The sequence below is a fragment of the Microcaecilia unicolor genome, chromosome 1 (assembly GCF_901765095.1).
Source record: "Microcaecilia unicolor chromosome 1, aMicUni1.1, whole genome shotgun sequence".
In the NCBI taxonomy this organism is placed as follows: Eukaryota; Metazoa; Chordata; class Amphibia; order Gymnophiona; family Siphonopidae; genus Microcaecilia; species Microcaecilia unicolor.
In genome coordinates this window covers 648,119,351-648,139,435 of record NC_044031.1, presented here as the reverse complement: position 1 = coordinate 648,139,435, position 20,085 = coordinate 648,119,351, and the positions used below count along the sequence as shown (strand labels likewise).

Sequence of the window (20,085 nt, the reverse complement as noted above, 5' to 3'; positions counted from 1 at the left end):
TCCGATTACCACTAATTTGGGCCACTGCTATTGAGTACATGATAGTGTTCGTGTCATGAGCTATGCCAAAACACTCAACGGCATTTATGGTGATATCAGGATGATGCTAGGATTTAAAAATTAACTACACCCCTTAATAATCACAAATCAGGTATCGACATGCACTTCCATTAAGATGTGCTATTTTAGCACAGGTCCCCAGATTTGGTTACTAATAACTAGGGTTAACATTAAAATAACACTTTGGAACAATAGCCCCCATTGATAATTTGCCTTTTAAGAAATAGAGGTTGTTCTCCATCTGGACAAAGTCTTCTTGAATGTACCATAATAATAAAAGTTAAACTAAGAGACTAACACCCATCAAATACAGCATCCTGTGCCTGTGAATGACCAGTCCAGGCCTCAGGAACCTGGCAGAGCCCACAAGTAAATCAAATTCCTCACTGTTCATTTCAGGGGAAAAGTGGTGGCTTTCCTGGGTCTAGGTTGTACATAGTACTAAAGTACTTTCACCTTACGGCGGATCTTGGATCAACTGCTCCATGAGATCTAGAAACTTTACTTCCCTGGCATGTCCAGATGAGGCATTTAGTCAGTCAATATTGGAGTAATTATTTACTTATTTATAAGGCATTTGAATGGAGTAAAGGAGAATTCAGTATAGCTGCACCTGCATCGGAGTGTAAGTTGCAGTAAACCAAGCCAATAAATGGATCTCCTTTAATTTACTCTATTTTTATATTTGAATTTTTGTAGTGAAATTTTATATACCTATAACTAAATATACCAATAATCGGTTTCTAAAATAGTACAAGCGTCACCCTCAAATTCAAATGAGAAGGCATTTTTCAAAACTGCTCCAGAAAATTAAGCAGTCTTATACCAGCACCTCCATATGAATCAGCAGCCAACTACATATCTTAATAGTGCTGCAACTTTGTCCAACAGAGATCCCCGTTTCAGAAACTCAATCAGGGACTAGGGCTGCCAGAAGGTGGAAAGCTGTAACTGGATAGCTAAAGTCTTCTAATTGCATCCAAATATATCTTCTTCCCTTCCTAACAGCTGGCCAGCGAGAGGAGATGTCGTCCCAGGAGAAGAAACCATTTGGATGCAACTAGAAGACTTTAGACATCCAGTTGCAGCTTTCCACCTTAAGGACGCACTGTTGAAGAACAGGTCAAACAAAGAAGTTGGATATAGTGTATCCAACAGGCTCCCAGATTCAAGGGGGCTTAGTTGCCCCCACCCTCAATGGTGGTCAAATCTGCTCTCAAACGAGGTAAGAGCTCCAGTTCTCACACCTTGGCACCCCCAGGCTAGGCTAGGGCCTTAGACTCATTTGGGGGGAAGATTTCTTTCAAGCCTGAATGCTAGTTGCCTGCATCCAGTCCTATCAGCTCTACTTGAGTCAATACTTGGAGTCTTTGGTGAACAGTACACTGTCTTGCAGATTCTCTCCCTGAGGAACAGGCTGCAGAGCTTCGCCAGTTGGCCAACAAATAGATGGAGTACAGAACATATATGGCCAAGGGTGCTAATGACACTTGATGCTTCATCCATACTCTCCGCTCTGGGCGTGGGGAATGCGTAGACTCTAACAGCTACGTGTCTCTGACCTAGAACCAGCGGTTCAGGAGAGGCTAGCGGATGTGTCGTGCTGAGGGCACAATCTGTTTAGAGATAAGGTGGAAGCGCTCACTGATCTCATAAAAAAAGGATACTAACACCATCCAAACTTTCTCTTGACACACTCCATCTGTATCTTTTTCATTAAGAAGCTTTTCAGGTAGACCTTGGCTGAGTGCCTCAAAGATGTAGATTTCCACCTCCCTCTCGCTCTACCCATGCATCTCAAGCCCAATGTCCCAGGCTTTGCCAACCCCGCCCTCCATCCGGCTTCCCAGTCAAAACAGGGCATGGGCTTTAAAGTGGCTCCAGAAGAGCATAGCCACACTCCTACTGGTAGGAGGAAGGCTGAATTTGTATCACCACAGATGGCCCCTTGTTACCTCCGACCAGTTGGTTCTTCAAATAGTTCATCTTGGTTACGCTCTGAATTGGCATCAAAGGCCACCAAATTGCCCAACAAGAGAGTCTTATATCAGCTCCCAGCACAAGCAGGTACTTGTGGAGCAAATCTCTGCCCTTCTACAGGCCAAGGCAGTTGAACTCATGCCACCAGGGGAAGAAGGGAAGGGATTCTATTCCAGGTATGTCCTTGTGCCCAAGAAAATGGGAGCATTCTGGCCCATCCTAGACCTAAGGGCCCTGAACAAATTCCTGGTCAAAGAAAAGTTCAGGATGATTTCCCTGGGCACCCTTCTGCCTATGATTCAGGAAAATGATTGGCTATGCTCTCTGGACTTAAAGGATGCCTATATCCACATTTCAATATTTCCCAGTCACAGGAGAAATCTCAGATTCCGGATAGGGAAACACCACTATCAGTATTGCGTACTGCTGTTCGGCCTAGTTTCAGATCTTCTCACAGTAGGACACTCCCTCAGTGGATCTTTTTGCCACTCATCTCCACAGCAAAGTCCCTCTGTTCTGCTCCAGGCTCAGGTCACACAGCAGGCTAGAATCAGATGTCTTTCATCTGCATTGGGGTGGGCCGAGAGGGCTCCTGTAAGCATATCTTCCCATACCTCTCATAAAAAAACCTTTACTGAAACTCAGACAAGATCAGGAAAATATGATCCTGATCACTCCTTATTGGTTGAGGCAGATCTGGTGCTCCTTTGTTCCAGAGTTGTCGTTCAAAGATCCATGGCGATTGGACTGTTTTATAACCCTCATCACGCAGAACTAGAGTTCCCTTCTGCATCCCAACATCCAATCTCTGGCCCTCACGTTTGGATGTCAAGAGCGTAGAATTTGAATCCTTGAATTTGCCAGAGGGTGTCTCTCGCATCTTGCTGGCTTCCAGGAAAGGTTCCACTAAGAGATGCTACTCTGAAGTGAAGGAGGTTTGCAGTCTGATGTGAGGGCAAGGCCCTTGATCCCTTCTCTTATCCTACACAAAAGCTGCTTAAAATATCTGAGTGGAGGAGTAACCTAGTGGTTAGTGCAGCAGACTTTGATCCTGGGGAACTGGGTTTGAGTCCCACAGCAGCTCCTTCAGACTCTGGGCAAGTCACTTAACCCTCTATTGCCCCAAACCACATAAAGGCAATATATCAAGTCCCAGTCCCCTTTCCTATTATAAAGGAAAAAAGTTACAGAGCATTTTCAAAACCATAGATTGAGACAAAGCCAACATAAATTTAGTGAAGGAAAATTTTCCCTTACCACTCTACATTTTTTTGAAGGAGTGAACAAACATGGACAAAGATGACCCGGTTGATATTGTGTATCTGGATTTTCAAAAGACATTTGACAAAGTACCTCATGAAAGACTCCAGAGGAAACCGGAGAGTCATGAGATAGGAGGTAGTATTCTATTGTGGATTAAAAACTGGTTAAAAGATCAGTATTCACAATGGAGGTTAGATAGTGGGGTTCCCCAGGAACCCCACTATCTATTGTTGGGACTGCTGCTTTTTAACATATTTATAAATGATCTAGAGATGGGAGTGACTAGTGAGGTAATTAAATTTGCTGACAACACAAAGTTATTCAAACTTGTATCACAAGAGAATTGTGAAAAATTACAAGAGGACCTTACGAGACTGGGCATCCAAATGGCAGATGTTTAATGTGAGCAACTGCAGAAGTGATGCATACGTGATGCAAGTTCCACATTAGGAGTCACCGACCAGGAAAGAGATCTAGGTGTCATCATTGATGATACATTGAAACCCTCTGCTCAGTGTGCTGTGGTGGCTAAGAAAGCAAATAGAGTGTTAGGTATTATTTATTGCATTTGTACCCCACATTTTCCCACCTATTTGCAGGCTCAATGTGGCTTACAGAGGTCTGTTATGGCATTACCATTCCAGGGTGTCAGATACAATTGTTGATGCAAAGAGATTGAGGATGGAAAGAAGTTTCGTCAATTGTTTTCAGATCAGCTGGTAGTGCGTTCCACAGCTGCGTACTCATGTAGGAGGAGGAGGTCGCGTGTATAAGCTTATATTTTAGTCCTTTACAGCTGGGGAAGTGTAGGTTAAGAAATTTTCAGGATGATCTTTTGGCATTTCTGGGAGGCAGATCCACGAGGTTTAGCATGTAGGTCGGGGCGTCTCCGTGGATGATTTTGTGTACAATCATACAGATCTTAAACGTGGTCCATTCCTTAAGTGGGAGCCAGTGGAGTTTCTCTCTTAAGGGTTTTGCACTTTCATATTTTGGTTTTCCAAATATGAGTTTGGCGGCAGTATTTTGGGCTGTTTGGAGTTTCTTGATGGTCTGTTCTTTGCAGCCAGCATACAGTGTGTTGCAGTAATCCAGATGACTTAGTACCATTGATTGTACCAGGATACGAAAGATGGTTTTATGCAAAACCTATGTTTATTTTCTATCCTATATAATAAAACGCACCTCCAACATTCTGAAGTTGACTGCATGGCTGAGGCATTCCTGCTCTCTGTATCCATCTCCTAAATTGACATCACGTACTTCCGGGTTTGTCACAAGCAGAAGTGACCAACCACACGAGGTTTCTCGGCTTCAGAATGTTGGAGGTGCATTCTATTAAATATAGGATTGGTCAGTTCCTTGAAGCACAGCCAGAGCTCAGCGTCCTGCACAGTAATGCTCAGACACCAGAGAGAAAGAGGGGGGGGGGGGCTGAAACCAGAGAGAGGGAGAGGGGGCCTGACACCAGAGAGGGAGGGAGGTATCTGTCACACACACACTCACTCTCACACACCGTCTCTCACATACTCTATGTCTCACACTGTATCACATTCACTCTCTGTGTCACACAGTCACTCACACTCACTCTCTATGTGTCACACAGTCACTCACACACTCTCTTGGTCTCATACACTTAGTCTCACAGAGAGTCTGTGTCTCACACACACTCTCTCTCGCTCACACTGTCTCACATACGCACTTGCACACACTCTCATTCTCACACACACACACTCTCTCTCTCTCCAGCCACACTCGCACCCAGACTCACTCTCTCTCACACAGTATCTCTCACATTCACGCTCTCAAACATACACACTCTGAGGAAAACCTTGCTAGCGCCCATTTCATGTGTGTCAACAACGGGCCTTTTTTACTAGTATAAATATATATCACTGTCTCCATTTGTATGCAAATTGATCTCATGCATATTTATTGTCCCCAATACCTGAGCTCACATTACTTTTAGGGGTTATCCTATATAATCCTATATCTTCCAATTAAGTAACCACTATAAAAAAATTTTCAAGCTAAATAAAATTCTTTAACAGACCAAAATATTACTGGACATACAGAATGCTGCACCGTGGTGGAAGTGTATTCAGCTATAAGTCTCTGCCTCCAAGAGTTTACAATGTGAGTGGATACCTAAGGTGAGGTACCTAAAGTGACAAGAGAAGGGTTAGTGGGAGCAAGGGCATTCGAAGGCTGGCTTCTCCCATACCCAGCTCATTACTTAAGCAGTAGGCCATTACTCCACTATGAGAGAAGATTGATTTGCTGGACTACGTTAGCCATGCTCAAATTACTGTATAGTGTCCCATTAATTTCATCGGTTAAAAGAGGCCTGTAATTCACACATGTTCTCATGTTAAATGAAAGTTAAGCAACCACATCTTTCTTGTGATATTTGAACACACACTCATCTTAATCAACATTCCCCAACACCCTATAAATAAAACTTAAGCAAGAAAAAAAATCACTTTGCTCCTGGCACACTGCCAAGGCTTTTTCCAGCAAAAGGAATACTCTGAAAAAGTGTAAAGTTGCAGGCTGTGTGGAAGAGGAAATCACTGGGGATACACAACAGCCTTATTTTATTTTTTTTTTGGGTTGGGGGGGGGGGGGGGGGAGGAATGCATAAGTATTGCTACACTGGGACAGACCAAAGGTTCATCAAGCCCAGCTTCCCGTTTCCTACAGTGGCCAATCCAGGTCACAAATACCTGGCAAGATCCCAAAAACGTTAAATACATTTTATACTGCTTACCCCAGAAATAGCTGTGAATTTTCCCCAAGTCAATTTAATAATGGTCTATAGACTTTTCCTTTAGGAAGCCGTCCAGACCTTTTTTAAACCCCACTACACCAACCATCTTTACCACATGCTCTGGCAATGAATTCCAGAGTTTAATTACATGTTGAGTGAAGAAAGATTTTCTCTGATTCATATTAAATTTACTACTTTGTAGCTTCAAGCAACAACAGCAATGTGTACAGGTGCTGGCTGCAGAGGGAAAGGAGCAGCAGGAAGGTGAAGAGAATTGGCAGTGGGGGGGGGGGGGGGGAATGGGGTAAGAGTGCTAACTACAGCAATGCTGTAACACTAGTTGCTGGGGGATGGTAGGTATACTACCTGGACAATGCTGATATAGTAGAACTAGCTATGGGGGGGGGGGGGGGTGTAGGCATACTGCCTAGAGAATGGGGATGCAATGTAAGTGCACTGCCTGGGGATGCTGATGTAGTAATGCTAGTTGCAAGGGGGTGGATAGTTTAGGTATAGAGAAGAGCTACGAAAATGATAAAGAGGATGGGATGACTTCCCTATGAGGAAAGGCCAAAGCGGCTAGGGCACTTCAGCTTCGAGAAATGACGGCTGAGGGGAGATATGATAGAGGTCTATAAAATAATAAGTGGAGTGGAATGGGTAGACGTGAATAGTTTGTTTACTCTTTCCAAAAAATAGGACTAGGGCGCATGCAATGAAGCTACAAAGTAGTAAATTTAAAACAAAATTGGAGAAAATTTTTCTTCACTCAACATGTAATTAAACTCGAATTCATTGCCAGAGAATGTGATAAAGGCGGTTAGCTTAGCCGGGTTTAAAAAAAGGTTTAGATGGCTTTCTAGAGGACAAGTCCATAGACCATTATTAAAATGAACTTGGGGAAAATCCACTGCTTATTTCTGGGATAAGCAGCATAAAATGTATTGAACGTTTTGGGGGGATCTTGCCAAATATTTGTAACCTGGATTGGCCACTGTTGGAAACAGGATACTGGGCTTGATGGACCTTTGGTCTGTCCCAGTGTGGCAATACTTATATACAGTGCCTGCGGATAATGTTGTACAGCTAGTCAGGGGATAATGTAGGTGACTGTTGAGGGAACAATGATGATACTGTAGCAGTACTTGTTGGGGGATAGTGTAGGCGCACTGCCTGGGGACGCGCTAGTTGCTGGTGTGGATTGAGCAGGTGTACTGTCTGGACAATAATGATGAGATGATAGCACTAGTTGTTGAAGGGGATGGAGCACGCATACTGTCCGAAGAATAATATTATAAGCACTAGGTGTTGTGGTTTTTTTTTTTTTTTTTTTGGGGGGGGGGGGGGTGGAGGATGCCAATGCTGTAGCAGTATTTACTGAAGGAGAATGGTGTAAGATAATATAGCAGTGAGCATTTTGAACACAGCAGTTCTATGTTAAAGCACTCAGCATGTTTATCAAAGGGCTTGTATATCACCCACACACAGATGTTCAGATTTAGTATAAATTGGTTTATTTGTCCCTTAACTTTTTTGTTAGTTTAAAGCCAGTTTTACAATCTGCATGGCTTAACACCAATGCCCAATTGTAAATCAGAACATTCACACTCTATATAAAAATGAACCCACAAGGTTTCTGCACAGAGCAAACAATACATTTAGCGTGAATAAGGTGCTCCCCAGGGCAGGTGCTGTGCCCTCGCCCAGCCTGTGCCAGGACTCTCCACTGCTTATTCAGCCTTTGAACACCAGCACTTCAGGTAAAGGGCTGCAATCTGTCTTTTCATTATCAGAGCCCAAAATAGAAAACAATATTTGCCAATTTTGTTTGAGCAGCCAACGGTAACCTACAGAAAAAGTTAAGACCCCTAAAACCCGGTGCACAAATCCAGGATACAGTTGGAAGTTAACAGTGATGTTCCTAGGCAGAGTTGAAGGCTCCGCTGGAGCAGGTAGTTGCTTTCTACGTTCCCACAATAAAGTTTAGCAGACTTGGTATTTTCAGACCTTTCAGTTCAGCCTTTGTCCCAGCCCCAGCGTATGGGAGACAGACCCAGAGACAAATATGCACACACAACACTGACATTTCCAACAGGCGCTCTGAGGAGGGAAGATTTAAGATTCCTGGCTGGGGACTCAAGAGGTAGGGGAAGCAAATGGAGAAAAAAGAACTGTTGGTGCTCGACAACAGTGACTTGAGCAGTGCAGTAGAAGACAAACTCCTTTCGACAACATGGGAAGAAAGGGAGCAGTCAACTTCTTCTCTCCGATGTTAACAGCAGAGTTAAGTGTAGCAGCCGGTACCTAATTTGGTCCAGTGGTTGTGGAGGGGAAGGAGGCCAAGAGGAATGTAAACTTCAGAAATGGGAGTCTTCTCTTTGTGCCTGACACAGTCTAGCAAACCAAGAGTTGACACTACTGCAGGTCCATGGCTGGTGTTAAGACATGGGGGCAGTAAGACTGGGCAGTGACAGAAGTTTGGGGAAGATGGGTTCCAGGCAGTGAAAGCTCAGCCCTAGGCCAACAGTTTGTAAACCCAGCATGGGTGATGTGACCTCTAGTGGAAGGCAGTGAAAACTACACTAAAACCCAACATCAACTTGCTTTCTCCCTCAACATTGTAGCCCCTCCCCCCCAAATGGGGCTGCTTTGTATTAAACTGTCCTCTCCCATTCTCATTCCCACAGGAAACCTCAAAATAGTCAACATTAATTATTTGTGCAAGAGGGGACTATTATTCAATAAAAATATTTCATTTCTAGTTAATATTTTAGTGTGTTTGTTTAAGGGATTTTGCTCACCCTTGATGTATTGTTACTTTAGGAGAAACAGCTTTGCTACCCTGAAAGACCAGATTCAAAAGTGTCCTGACCAGGCAAGCTGTCTCATCAAGATACCCGTACAGTACAACCTCAGACATTTCACCTTACAGAGAGGTAATCTGGAACTTAATCCTGCTAAAACTAGAATCATCTAGACAGAAGCAAAACAATGGGTTTGTTTCTTAAATGAGACCATGAACACAGGAATGTTTCAATCTCAATGTGAGATTTTCAACAGGCTGGCAATACAGGAAACTTCTGTTTCATATTAAAGAGAGGGCCAGGTTTTTTAAGAAAATCAAGACTTCACCCAAGGGCCACTTAAAACCAATTTCACATCAGCGTGAAAAGCAACATCGCAGCACCATTATCAGGTCATCCCTAGTGCACTGCCCCCTCCAACCAACTCCCACTGCAAGGATTAAAGACTTGTGATTCTGTGTAAAACATTTCATTGGTGCAATATCACCAGGATACCTGTTACGGGCATTAGATCTCTACAGCATTTTGGGGGAAAGTCCAGCTGCAGCCGTTCTGGTCCCCTATCCACTAAACAGAAATAGTCCTGGCTTTTTCCTTTATCAGACAGCAAAGCCCAGGCCCCAGCAGAAACAAGAAAAGGGAGGAGCTACAATCAAACACCCTGATCCCTGAACATGGTAAATGCAACCCTTTTCTAACCTCAATAACAAAGAAAGCCAATAGTTTAAGGCAGACGTATGCAACGACCGCATCATTTTAAAAAAATTACAATTACAAAAGAAAGCTACATAAAGAATAATATTGTACCCAAGATACCAGATCTTCCTGCAATTCTTAATATGATGTCAGCTATAAAATCGGGAAGTGGTGCACCCCTTTGCGTTTCAATACTCGGCTTCGTAAAAGGGTGAAAATAGCCAGATACTTTTGGCACAGCTACTGGAAGAAAATATCTATTACCATACATGATTAATAGAAATAAAACAAAGAATTCACATAAAAATAACTCAGACTAAGGTGGAGGTGGTGCACACAGAATACTGAGCTGCCTTGGCTCCTTTAAGAGCTAAGTAAGGCATTTTCCTTTTTGCACTCCCTCCACATTTCCTTGAGTTTGAACTAAGCCAACTGCTCCTTTGAAGAAGCTCTCTCACACAGGAATGATTTTTTTGGTGTTTCCTTGCGCACATATGTATGTAGGATGCTTCTGTAGTAGAGGGAGGTACAGGGGGGGGGGGGGGGGGCTGGCAGGTCAGAAGTTAAAAGGTTTGGTGGTGACATGAAATCTCCCCTCCTGCTGCTGCATATATTTGCAAGAGGGAGGAAAGATTGTCTTTTCCGGGGGGGGGGGGGGGGGGGGAAGAGTTGGGTTAGATGTCGCCGTTCTGAATTTTGCTGATCTGCTCCTCCAGTCTCACGATGCGTTCGCCTTGTTCCTTCACTGTAGCCTGCAAAGATTTCAGCTCCTTTAGAATTTCATCCAGCTTCTGATTCTCCTGGAAAGGAGGAGGATCAAGAGGTCAGTCTACTAAGGAAGTGGCTCAAGGAACTGCCAGCTACATCACTGCATCAGTAAGTTTGTGAATCTATTTAAGATTAGCAGGCTGTATTTATTCTAAGTTCTCACTGAGTTACAAGTAGCATACGTAATCAACCTAAAATCAAGAAGATATAAATACAGATAATAAATCAATAGAAATAAAACAGAAAGCCAACACATTTAGGTACATAGCATAGACATTAACATCCCCTGTACCCCACCACACACACTTAACCTAATCTATCTTAAAATATAATCAAGTCAATCACCAAACACCTCCCGCAATAGGAATGGATTAAGGTGTTTCCTACAAGCTAAACACATCAATAAGGAACCGAAGGTTGCCTGGCAAAGAACTGCACAGCTTCAGCCCTAGATATGCCAGGGCACAGTTACAAATGCAGGCAAGTGCTGCAACCTATGCCAGACAAATAGTTGGCAGACTTTGATTGAGACCATAAGACAAGTTTTGGATGATAAAACATTGCTGGGACCATTCCTGGCAAAAAAAAAAAAAAGAGACCCTGAGCACAAAATCCAAAGGGCTTTAATTCACACTCTAAATTCAACCAGTAACCAATGATGATTGTATAATACAGGTAAGATATGTTCATGGCGATTAGTGCCAGCACCCAGCCAAGCAGCAACATTCTGCATGACGTATTCCCTCTCAACCAGGCTGAGAGCAATCCAAAATAACCATTAGAATAGTCTAGGGGTATTAACATTCACTGCTGTAAAACAGTCCTATTATCATTAGTCTCCAAATAGAGACACAAAAGCCGCTGCATTTACAATTTAAAGAATGCTAATTTCATCACATAGCATGGGAGGAATAACCTCTCAGAGTTTTGTTAATTTATACTCCTCTAAGAGGCTGTAAGTTAGGTATACTTGTAAAAATAGTACTTAACTTTTTGTAGTAAGAGGGATGTTATTTTATAAGAAATGTCACCCATCACTGTGATTAATCTTAGTTCATCTGCATGAAATGTCACCTTTTATAATCATGAGATGCCCTCTCAGCTACTACACCCTCACTGTTCCTATCCCCAACACCCCCCCCCCCCCCAGCCCCTATAACCTCTCTGTATATACTACGAGAAAGCACTCAGTACCTACGTGGCAGAACAGGGAGTTGTATGTGCACTGGAGACCTTTTATTCCCCCTAACCTATGAGTATTTTGACCCTGGCAGAACCAGAATTCAGAGGAAGGCTAGGACAGTATGTTTCCCAGTATCCTCGGAGTTTTAAGACTGTAACATTCTTTACTGCCATTGGCCACTAACTTGTCATTGGTTGTTCATTCCAATACAGAATTCTAGACGGAAGTAACTCCAAACTTGATACCCCTCCATTCTTGGCTTGAGGGTATAGGGGAAGCAGATCTGTACCAAGGCCCTGCCCCAGCTCTACATAGTCTACCCTGAAACTTCCCTGGCACTGGCTAAATACAGCGAAACCTGCTTTGGTAGTGTAATCAGTATAAATATTTGTTTCGTCACCTGTTGGTTTTGGAAAAATTAAAATCATTTTTCTGTTCGCCATTTATTAATAAACAGTTTTGGCTCATTAGCTCTGTAACCGGTAAATGATCTGTTTTTATATACTGGGGTCTATATGTTTAATATCTAGGAACTGTGTGACCTCAGACTGAGCATTTCAGGAGATAGCTCAAAGTCAAGTCGGATGCTGTCAGTCTAAGAGCACATGGGGCCTGAGCAGTGCTTGGCAGGAGAGTTCAAGAATCCATGGGTTTAACCCGAGTGGATATTAAGGAAAGCACTGGGAGGGGGGGGGGGGATTTTTCCTCCTTTGCATTACATCTGAAGTACCTTCAGAGGCTCATGAGCTACAACCTCATTTGATCAATCTGATGTTGCTATAATAAAAAGCAAACAATTTGTACATATTTCTCTCTAACATGTTGCGTTATGCTCCAGTGTAGCAATCTCTCAATGTCAACACAGTCATGGATTCTCTGTCATACCCACAGAAAGCGAGAGAGCTTAGCAAATGTGAGAGAACAAGAGATGCAGCGTGTCCTTACCACAGCGGGTCCACTAACGTTGATGCTTGGCACAGCACTCTGCGAGGATGGGGCAGACAGCTTTCCACCACTGCTGGCGGCAGGGCGGCCCTCATGCAGCACGTTTTTCTTGCTGACCTTGAGGTCACGTTGCTTGGCTGGCACATAACCATCCTTCAGCGAGATTAAGATGGGGTCAGCATCCTTCCCCGCCACCCACTCATCTGCCTCCATGGCTGGCTCTGGACCCACTGTGTCTGGGTACAGGTCATCTTGGAACAGATCCGACTGCAGGACAGAAGAGGAAGTAGAATAGGGAATGAAAATCAGCAGCAGCAAGGTGGAGGAGAAGCACAAGGGAAGGAGGCATAGTTCTGAGGGGATTCGAGAAGCAGCAGGTATGATGGGGTGAAAGCTACGGGGAGGGGTGTGGTAACAACAGGAAGTGATTCAGCATTCTTACTTTTCTTGGCACTGTCATGGTGATGGGTTCACATTTTCGCTCATGAAGCTTGTAAAACCTAAAACATTGCAAGACAGAGGGGCAAATTCACATTTTGCCTTATTAAGAACAGAACAGCTACGCCTTTCAAGGACAAAATCAACATCAGTATTCTGGTAATTACATTCAAAACCACCATGAAACAATGGCACCAGTGACCCCAGCACCAAGGGTCTTGCAGACACTTTGCCTAGTTTTTGGTTTGTCGGCCCCCTCAATATTACACACGTTCTCAGTCTCGGCCAAACGCCAAGAAGGGGTGGTGCATGGCTGGTGACTCGGATCTTAGACCTGTTTTGACAGTTCCAGCCTGCTCTTATAGGACTGTTTCTGCAGCAGGATTAGCACTATGCTCAGTCTATTTATTTATTTTTATTTGGATTTTGCTCAGTAGTAGTTCAAGGTGAGTTACATTCAGGTACACTTTTCCTGTCCCAGGAGAGCTCACAATCTGTTTGCACCTGAGGCAATGGGGGGGGGGGGGGGGGGGGGGGGGGGGGGGGGGGGGGGGGGGGGGGGTTAAGTGACTTGCCCAAGATCGCAAGGAGCAGCAGTGGGATTTGAAACGGGAACCCTGGGATGCTGAGCCTGGTGGTCTAACCACTAAGCTACTCCTGCCATTATCTTCCATCTACACCTCTACGGAGCTTGCTGGTTACTGGGCACATAGCAGCACACGTGAGACTAAAGAGGTGGCAAATGAAGCAGCATTAGATGAGGGGTAATGAACAACCTTCCTAAGCCGCTGAAGTGCTCTATCACCCAAACAGAACACATAAAATGTACCTGCTCTGCTCAATGGAGAGGGATTTCACAAGATACTAGACAGATGCAGGCACAAAGGAGCAATTCTAGCTGATTTTGCTGGAGACTCTTCCCCGTCTCATGTGTACGCAGACTGCATGCACTAGAGACTCTCCCCGGCCTCCCACGTACCTGGCAATCTCACATTTGTTGACATCCAGGCCTCTTTTTGGCATGTAGCCCATCCCCCTCTGTGGCTCTTTGCTCCCATACGTGCTCAGGAAATGTATATAAGGAGGCTCGTTTGTCACTTCAAAATAGCGGATGCTCGAGTCACCCTGGAGAGAGAGAGGTCAAGAAACAATCTCACCATCCCCAAAATCACAGCTCCCCCCTCCCCTTGCCCGGCATGCCTCTATAGAGCTTTCATCTCCCTCTATGCAGAAATTTCACTGCAACACTCAACCTACAGAGGTACCAGTGAGTGTGGAGGTATGTCACAGCCAGACACGCTCTCCTTAGACTGCAGCAAAGCATGAGGGGATGCACAGCCCTACTCACAAGGGCAAGTAACAGGGGCACTTGTATGTTTAAGAGAGTGATGCCACTGGAGTCTGTGGAGGTGAACAATCACAGGTAAGCGGGCACGACAAAGTAAAGGCTGTACCTTCCCACAGACGTACACCACACTTGTGTCTGGATCGTAAAAGGGCAGAAGTGCCCCGTTGCTGGTGTCCAGCTCTTGCAGTGCCACTGGCTCCTCCAGATCATCCTATGAGAAATACAAAGCTCATGAGAGAAGAGTGGTCAGAGAGATCTTCCCCTTGGCTGACCTACATGCCCTCGTCTTTCCCTCTACCCCCTACCCTGCAGGCCACTCAATATGCACAGCAACTCCGCTGCCCCTCCCCTAACAGGGCCTGGTCTATATACACACACAAACTCCCAGTGCAGACCCATGCTCAGCAAACACATATACAGACCCTTCCATAATGACGCAGCAAATGACAGTGGATAAAGTCCAAACTGGCCCATCCAGTCTGTCCAGCTGAGATTCTTCCACTTGGAATGTATATATTCATCTATTCAAATATGCAATTCAACACTAGCTCCTCTCTCTACCCCAATGTCTTTTACTGACCTCTCTACTACCACTAAATTTCTAACACAGTACTAGATGCAAGCAGCGCTGTGCACAAACACATAAGACAGTCCCTACTCCACAGAGCTTACAATCTACTCACAACAGATAAAACAGGACAAATTAGAGAGAGTTTCATTTTTATGGAAATAATTAAAACATGGGTATAAGGTGTATAAGGAGTAAGAGTTAAAAGCAGACTCCAATATTGGACTTCTAGCCTAGATTTGAATAGGGCCAGAGATAGAGCATGACGTACCAACTCAGGAAGTCTATGCCAGGTACTCAGCACAGCACCTGATGACTAATCTGATGAATGGACTTCTCAACCCTTTACCAATCACTGCACTCCACATCTATCCAAAATCTGTTATAGTGAAGATAGCCTCTATCATCTTTTCTACAAGGCCATTTCATGCCTGGTCGTCCCCTCTGTTTCCCACAAGACCCATAGTTAATCCAATGCAACTCTGATATGTCATTATTATGATGTTTGTATTGTTATTGTCTGCTATGTTTTTATGATTGTTATGTTTTTTTTGTAATCCGCCTTGGACAGATACAGACTATAAATAATAAACCATAACCACAGCCACACCCCTTCCACATCTTATTCCAAGCAATATTCACTCCTTCCATATCTTATTCCAAGTAATAATCCCCACAGCCACCAAAATTAGTCAATACAGGTTAATCCAGTCTCATCTGGGAAGCTAATGCAGTCATAACACTACTACACCTTTACACAGCATGCAAAGAGACAATCCCCTGGTTCACCACACACACACAAAAACCCCATTCAATATTACACAGTGACACAATAGTCACAAAGAACTTTCCAGCAGTGTGCTGTCTGCAAGCATTAGAGACCTGCAACAGGTCCTGCTACTCACACAACCCTCTAACATAGTCAGTGGTAATTATAATTATTCTTACAGTATCCTTCCTCCCCCACCATTGCCCCGAGCACTGTGACAGCACATCCTACGCCCCTCATTCTCCCACTGCAATCATGGCCCAATACTGTGATATGATATACTAGGGCAACTGTAGCCCCATCTCCCCTCACTGTGTTGTCACAGTGCAACAGACACTGAATCCACAATTGAAATCCTGTGGCAGTCTCATAAGGCTGCCATGGGAAGTCGCGGTCGCAAATTTTACAAGGCAGCCAGGGGCAGGAGCAAATTGGGATGCTCCTGCCCTGAATAGGCCACTAGACCACCAGGACTTTTAGCGGGTAGTACCAGAGAAAGCCTATGGGGGTTGGTGCTGGTGGCCATCCTGGGGGTGGGGGAGCTCAGTGCTGAGCTGCATGGGAAGGTAGACTCCAGTGCCCTGACAACACGATTCAAGTTTTTTCCTCCTCCCCTGTCCTCACCCGGTGATATCAATGCTCATAAGACATACTGGAGTCCACCTTCCCATGCATCTCAGCACTGTGACGGAATGTACCAAAAAGCTCCCCCTTAGTGTTCCCTCAGCACTGTGACAACAGAGTGAGGACAGAGAGAGGCATGGTTGCCCCTCCCCTATGCATCTCCAGTGCTATGACAGGCAATACTGAACACCTCTCTCTGTCCCCCCCAGCACTATAAAACAAACAGATTATGTCTTTTCCCTGTCCATAACAGGATGCACTGGTTTTCTCTCCTCCATAGGTGTGACAGAACGCACCGGATTCCAGAGCGCCAGCTGCCGCTCACTCATTCTGCTGAAGCCGGTAGTGAAGATTTTGCCATCAGCCAGGAAGATGGCTCGCATGGGCCGTGCACCTTCATGGGCCTTCTCCTTTTCCTGGAGAGGGGTAGAGCAAACTGAGAAAACTGTTGTACAACTGTGTTAACAGAAACCTTCACCTTCAATGCCTTCACTAATCAATAAGCAGAGAAAAATTAAGAAATAAGACTTGGAACAAAAAAAGCTGTGGAAGGTAAAAAGTCATACCTGATAATTTCCTTTCCTTTAGTTGGGCTGTACCATACTGACCGAATGACTGTTATCCTATCCTGCCAGAAGATGGCGGTAGAAAACAAAACTGATCTCTTCCAGTAAACTCATCGCTTTACTCTGCTGGTGCTCAGTGGACATCTCCAGTATGCCTCTGCCAAAACAGCAGAAGGTCCCTATTTAACACACTCATGATTCACCAACCACTGAAACTGAAATGATCATCATGCAAGCATCATCACTTCATCCGTGGCACTTGTTATCCTGCATTTGCAATTGTTTCATTCTATTTTTTTTTTTTTTTTACGGAACGGGAAAGAGCAAAGCATCCCGAGAGCCCCGAAACTTAGTCTTCCAAGAGCGGGTCTCAGGACGGTACAGCCCAACTAAATGAAAGGAAATCAGATACCACAATTTCACCTTCTTCGTTGTCTGGGGCTGTACTGTCCTGAATGAGTAGAATATACCCAAGCATGGCAAGAAAAACAAAGCCCCCTGAATAACAGCTCTACCAAAGTCCAAGTGGGCTCTGGCCAGCATATCCAACCCGTAATGCTTCAAAAGTGAATTGAGCTATGACCATGTTGCAGCCTGGCAAATCTCATCTGGAGAGATTGACTGAGCTTCCGCCGAGGTTACCTGTACCTGGAGTCGTGACCCCCTCAACTCAGGTGGCACTCCGATTCCTAGAAATGTAGGCAGTCTCAATAGCTGCCTTGATCCACCTAGCAATGGCATGACCCTTCCCAGGCCACAGAAAACAACAAAGATGATCAGAGAAACAAAACTCGTTTCTCTCCTTCAAGTAGTGCAGCGAAGCCCTGCAGTCATCCAGCTTGTGCAGCCTTTCCAGGCTTAGGCTACAGAACCCTCATCCATAAAAGGAAGGCAAACATACCTCACAGTTCAAGTGGAACTGAAACCAGGAGGGAACTGAAACCAGGAGGTAACCGAACACAAAAAAGTCCCACAGAGAAGCAAACTGAAGATACACGAGTGGGAAATGAAGGGCAGCTGGTCCAAATAATCAAATTTATTAAAATTTAAATGGAGACTCGATATGGCAACCATGTTTTGGCATACATGATGCCTGCCTCAGGAGTCTACAAGCAAAGAGAATTATAATCACATATATATAAAATGATAGAAAAATAAATAATTAAAAAATGTTCTAGCGCGAGCGCGATCTAAGATGGCCACATAGAGATTAAGCTTAGGAACCTCTTACAGTTGAACGTCATGTACATTTAAACGAGACTCTGACTGCTCAATACGTGAAGAATGAGACAACTGCTGCTGTTTTAAATTAAGAATTTCTCCCTTGAGCTCCGATAGTGTTTCAGCATTGTCCTTAATCAAATCTTTAATTTGAAGTAGTTCTGTCAGCACAGTCTGAAAAGAAACATCTTCTCGGTTATCATTTTTATTTTTACCCAGAGAAGGTGGCTCCGGTTTTGATCGCTTGAGCCCTTGAGATGAATACTGAATCACTACTTCTTTATGGGGTCTTGTGGAAGCCATGAGGTTTCTCACCAAATTTTGCAAAATTGATGTTATGACAATAAAATAAAAGTATGTCGGGAAGCGGAGCTTAATCTCTATGCGGCCATCTTAGATCGCGCTAGACCATTTTTTTAATTATTATTTTTCTATCATTGTATATATACAGTGGGGGAAATAAGTATTTGATCCCTTGCTGATTTTGTAAGTTTGCCCACTGACAAAGACATGAGCAGCCCATAATTGAAGGGTAGGTTATTGGTAACAGTGAGAGATAGCACATCACAAATTAAATCCGGAAAATCACATTGTGGAAAGTATATGAATTTATTTGCATTCTGCAGAGGGAAATAAGTATTTGATCCCCCACCAACCAGTAAGAGATCTGGCCCCTACAGACCAGGTAGATGCTCCAAATCAACTCGTTACCTGCATGACAGACAGCTGTCGGCAATGGTCACCTGTATGAAAGACACCTGTCCACAGACTCAGTGAATCAGTCAGACTCTAACCTCTACAAAATGGCCAAGAGCAAGGAGCTGTCTAAGGATGTCAGGGACAAGATCATACACCTGCACAAGGCTGGAATGGGCTACAAAACCATCAGTAAGACGCTGGGCGAGAAGGAGACAACTGTTGGTGCCATAGTAAGAAAATGGAAGAAGTACAAAATGACTGTCAATCGACAAAGATCTGGGGCTCCACGCAAAATCTCACCTCGTGGGGTATCCTTGATCATGAGGAAGGTTAGAAATCAGCCTACAACTACAAGGGGGGAACTTGTCAATGATCTCAAGGCAGCTGGGACCACTGTCACCACGAAAACCATTGGTAACACATTACGACATAACGGATTGCAATCCTGCAGTGCCCGCAAGGTCCCCCTGCTCCGGAAGGCACATGTGACGGCCCGTCTGAAGTTTGCCAGTGAACACCTGGATGATGCCGAGAGTGATTGGGAGAAGGTGCTGTGGTCAGATGAGACAAAAATTGAGCTCTTTGGCATGAACTCAACTCGCCGTGTTTGGAGGAAGAGAAATGCTGCCTATGACCCAAAGAACACCGTCCCCACTGTCAAGCATGGAGGTGGAAATGTTATGTTTTGGGGGTGTTTCTCTGCTAAGGGCACAGGACTACTTCACCGCATCAATGGGAGAATGGATGGGGCCATGTACCGTACAATTCTGAGTGACAACCTCCTTCCCTCCGCCAGGGCCTTAAAAATGGGTCGTGGCTGGGTCTTCCAGCATGACAATGACCCAAAACATACAGCCAAGGCAACAAAGGAGTGGCTCAGGAAGAAGCACATTAGGGTCATGGAGTGGCCTAGCCAGTCACCAGACCTTAATCCCATTGAAAACTTATGGAGGGAGCTGAAGCTGCGAGTTGCCAAGCGACAGCCCAGAACTCTTAATGATTTAGAGATGATCTGCAAAGAGGAGTGGACCAAAATTCCTCCTGACATGTGTGCAAACCTCATCATCAACTACAGAAGACGTCTGACCGCTGTGCTTGCCAACAAGGGTTTTGCCACCAAGTATTAGGTCTTGTTTGCCAGAGGGATTAAATACTTATTTCCCTCTGCAGAATGCAAATAAATTCATATACTTTCCACAATGTGATTTTCCGGATTTAATTTGTGATGTGCTATCTCTCACTGTTACCAATAACCTACCCTTCAATTATGGGCTGCTCATGTCTTTGTCAGTGGGCAAACTTACAAAATCAGCAAGGGATCAAATACTTATTTCCCCCACTGTATGTGATTATATTTCTCTTTGCTTGTAGACTCCTGAGGCA

At 44.4% G+C, this 20,085-nt stretch overlaps 1 protein-coding gene across 4 annotated transcripts in view; it reads right to left on the bottom strand.

Moving 5' to 3' along the window:
• Window positions 1-8,075: 8,075 nt before the first annotated feature.
• The window catches only part of CORO1B (coronin 1B), a 43,577-nt gene continuing 31,567 nt past the window's right edge, over window positions 8,076-20,085 (bottom strand). For all 4 annotated transcript variants that reach the window (XM_030185633.1, XM_030185610.1, XM_030185618.1 and 1 more), the window contains exons 6-11: window positions 16,513-16,632; window positions 14,362-14,466; window positions 13,887-14,032; window positions 12,912-12,969; window positions 12,470-12,736; window positions 8,076-10,373 (exon numbers count right to left, since the gene is read on the bottom strand). In XM_030185633.1, coding sequence (XP_030041493.1) covers window positions 10,248-10,373; window positions 12,470-12,736; window positions 12,912-12,969; window positions 13,887-14,032; window positions 14,362-14,466; window positions 16,513-16,632 — 822 coding nt within the window. In that variant the 3' untranslated portion in view covers window positions 8,076-10,247. The remainder of the gene's footprint in view (window positions 10,374-12,469; window positions 12,737-12,911; window positions 12,970-13,886; window positions 14,033-14,361; window positions 14,467-16,512; window positions 16,633-20,085) is intronic.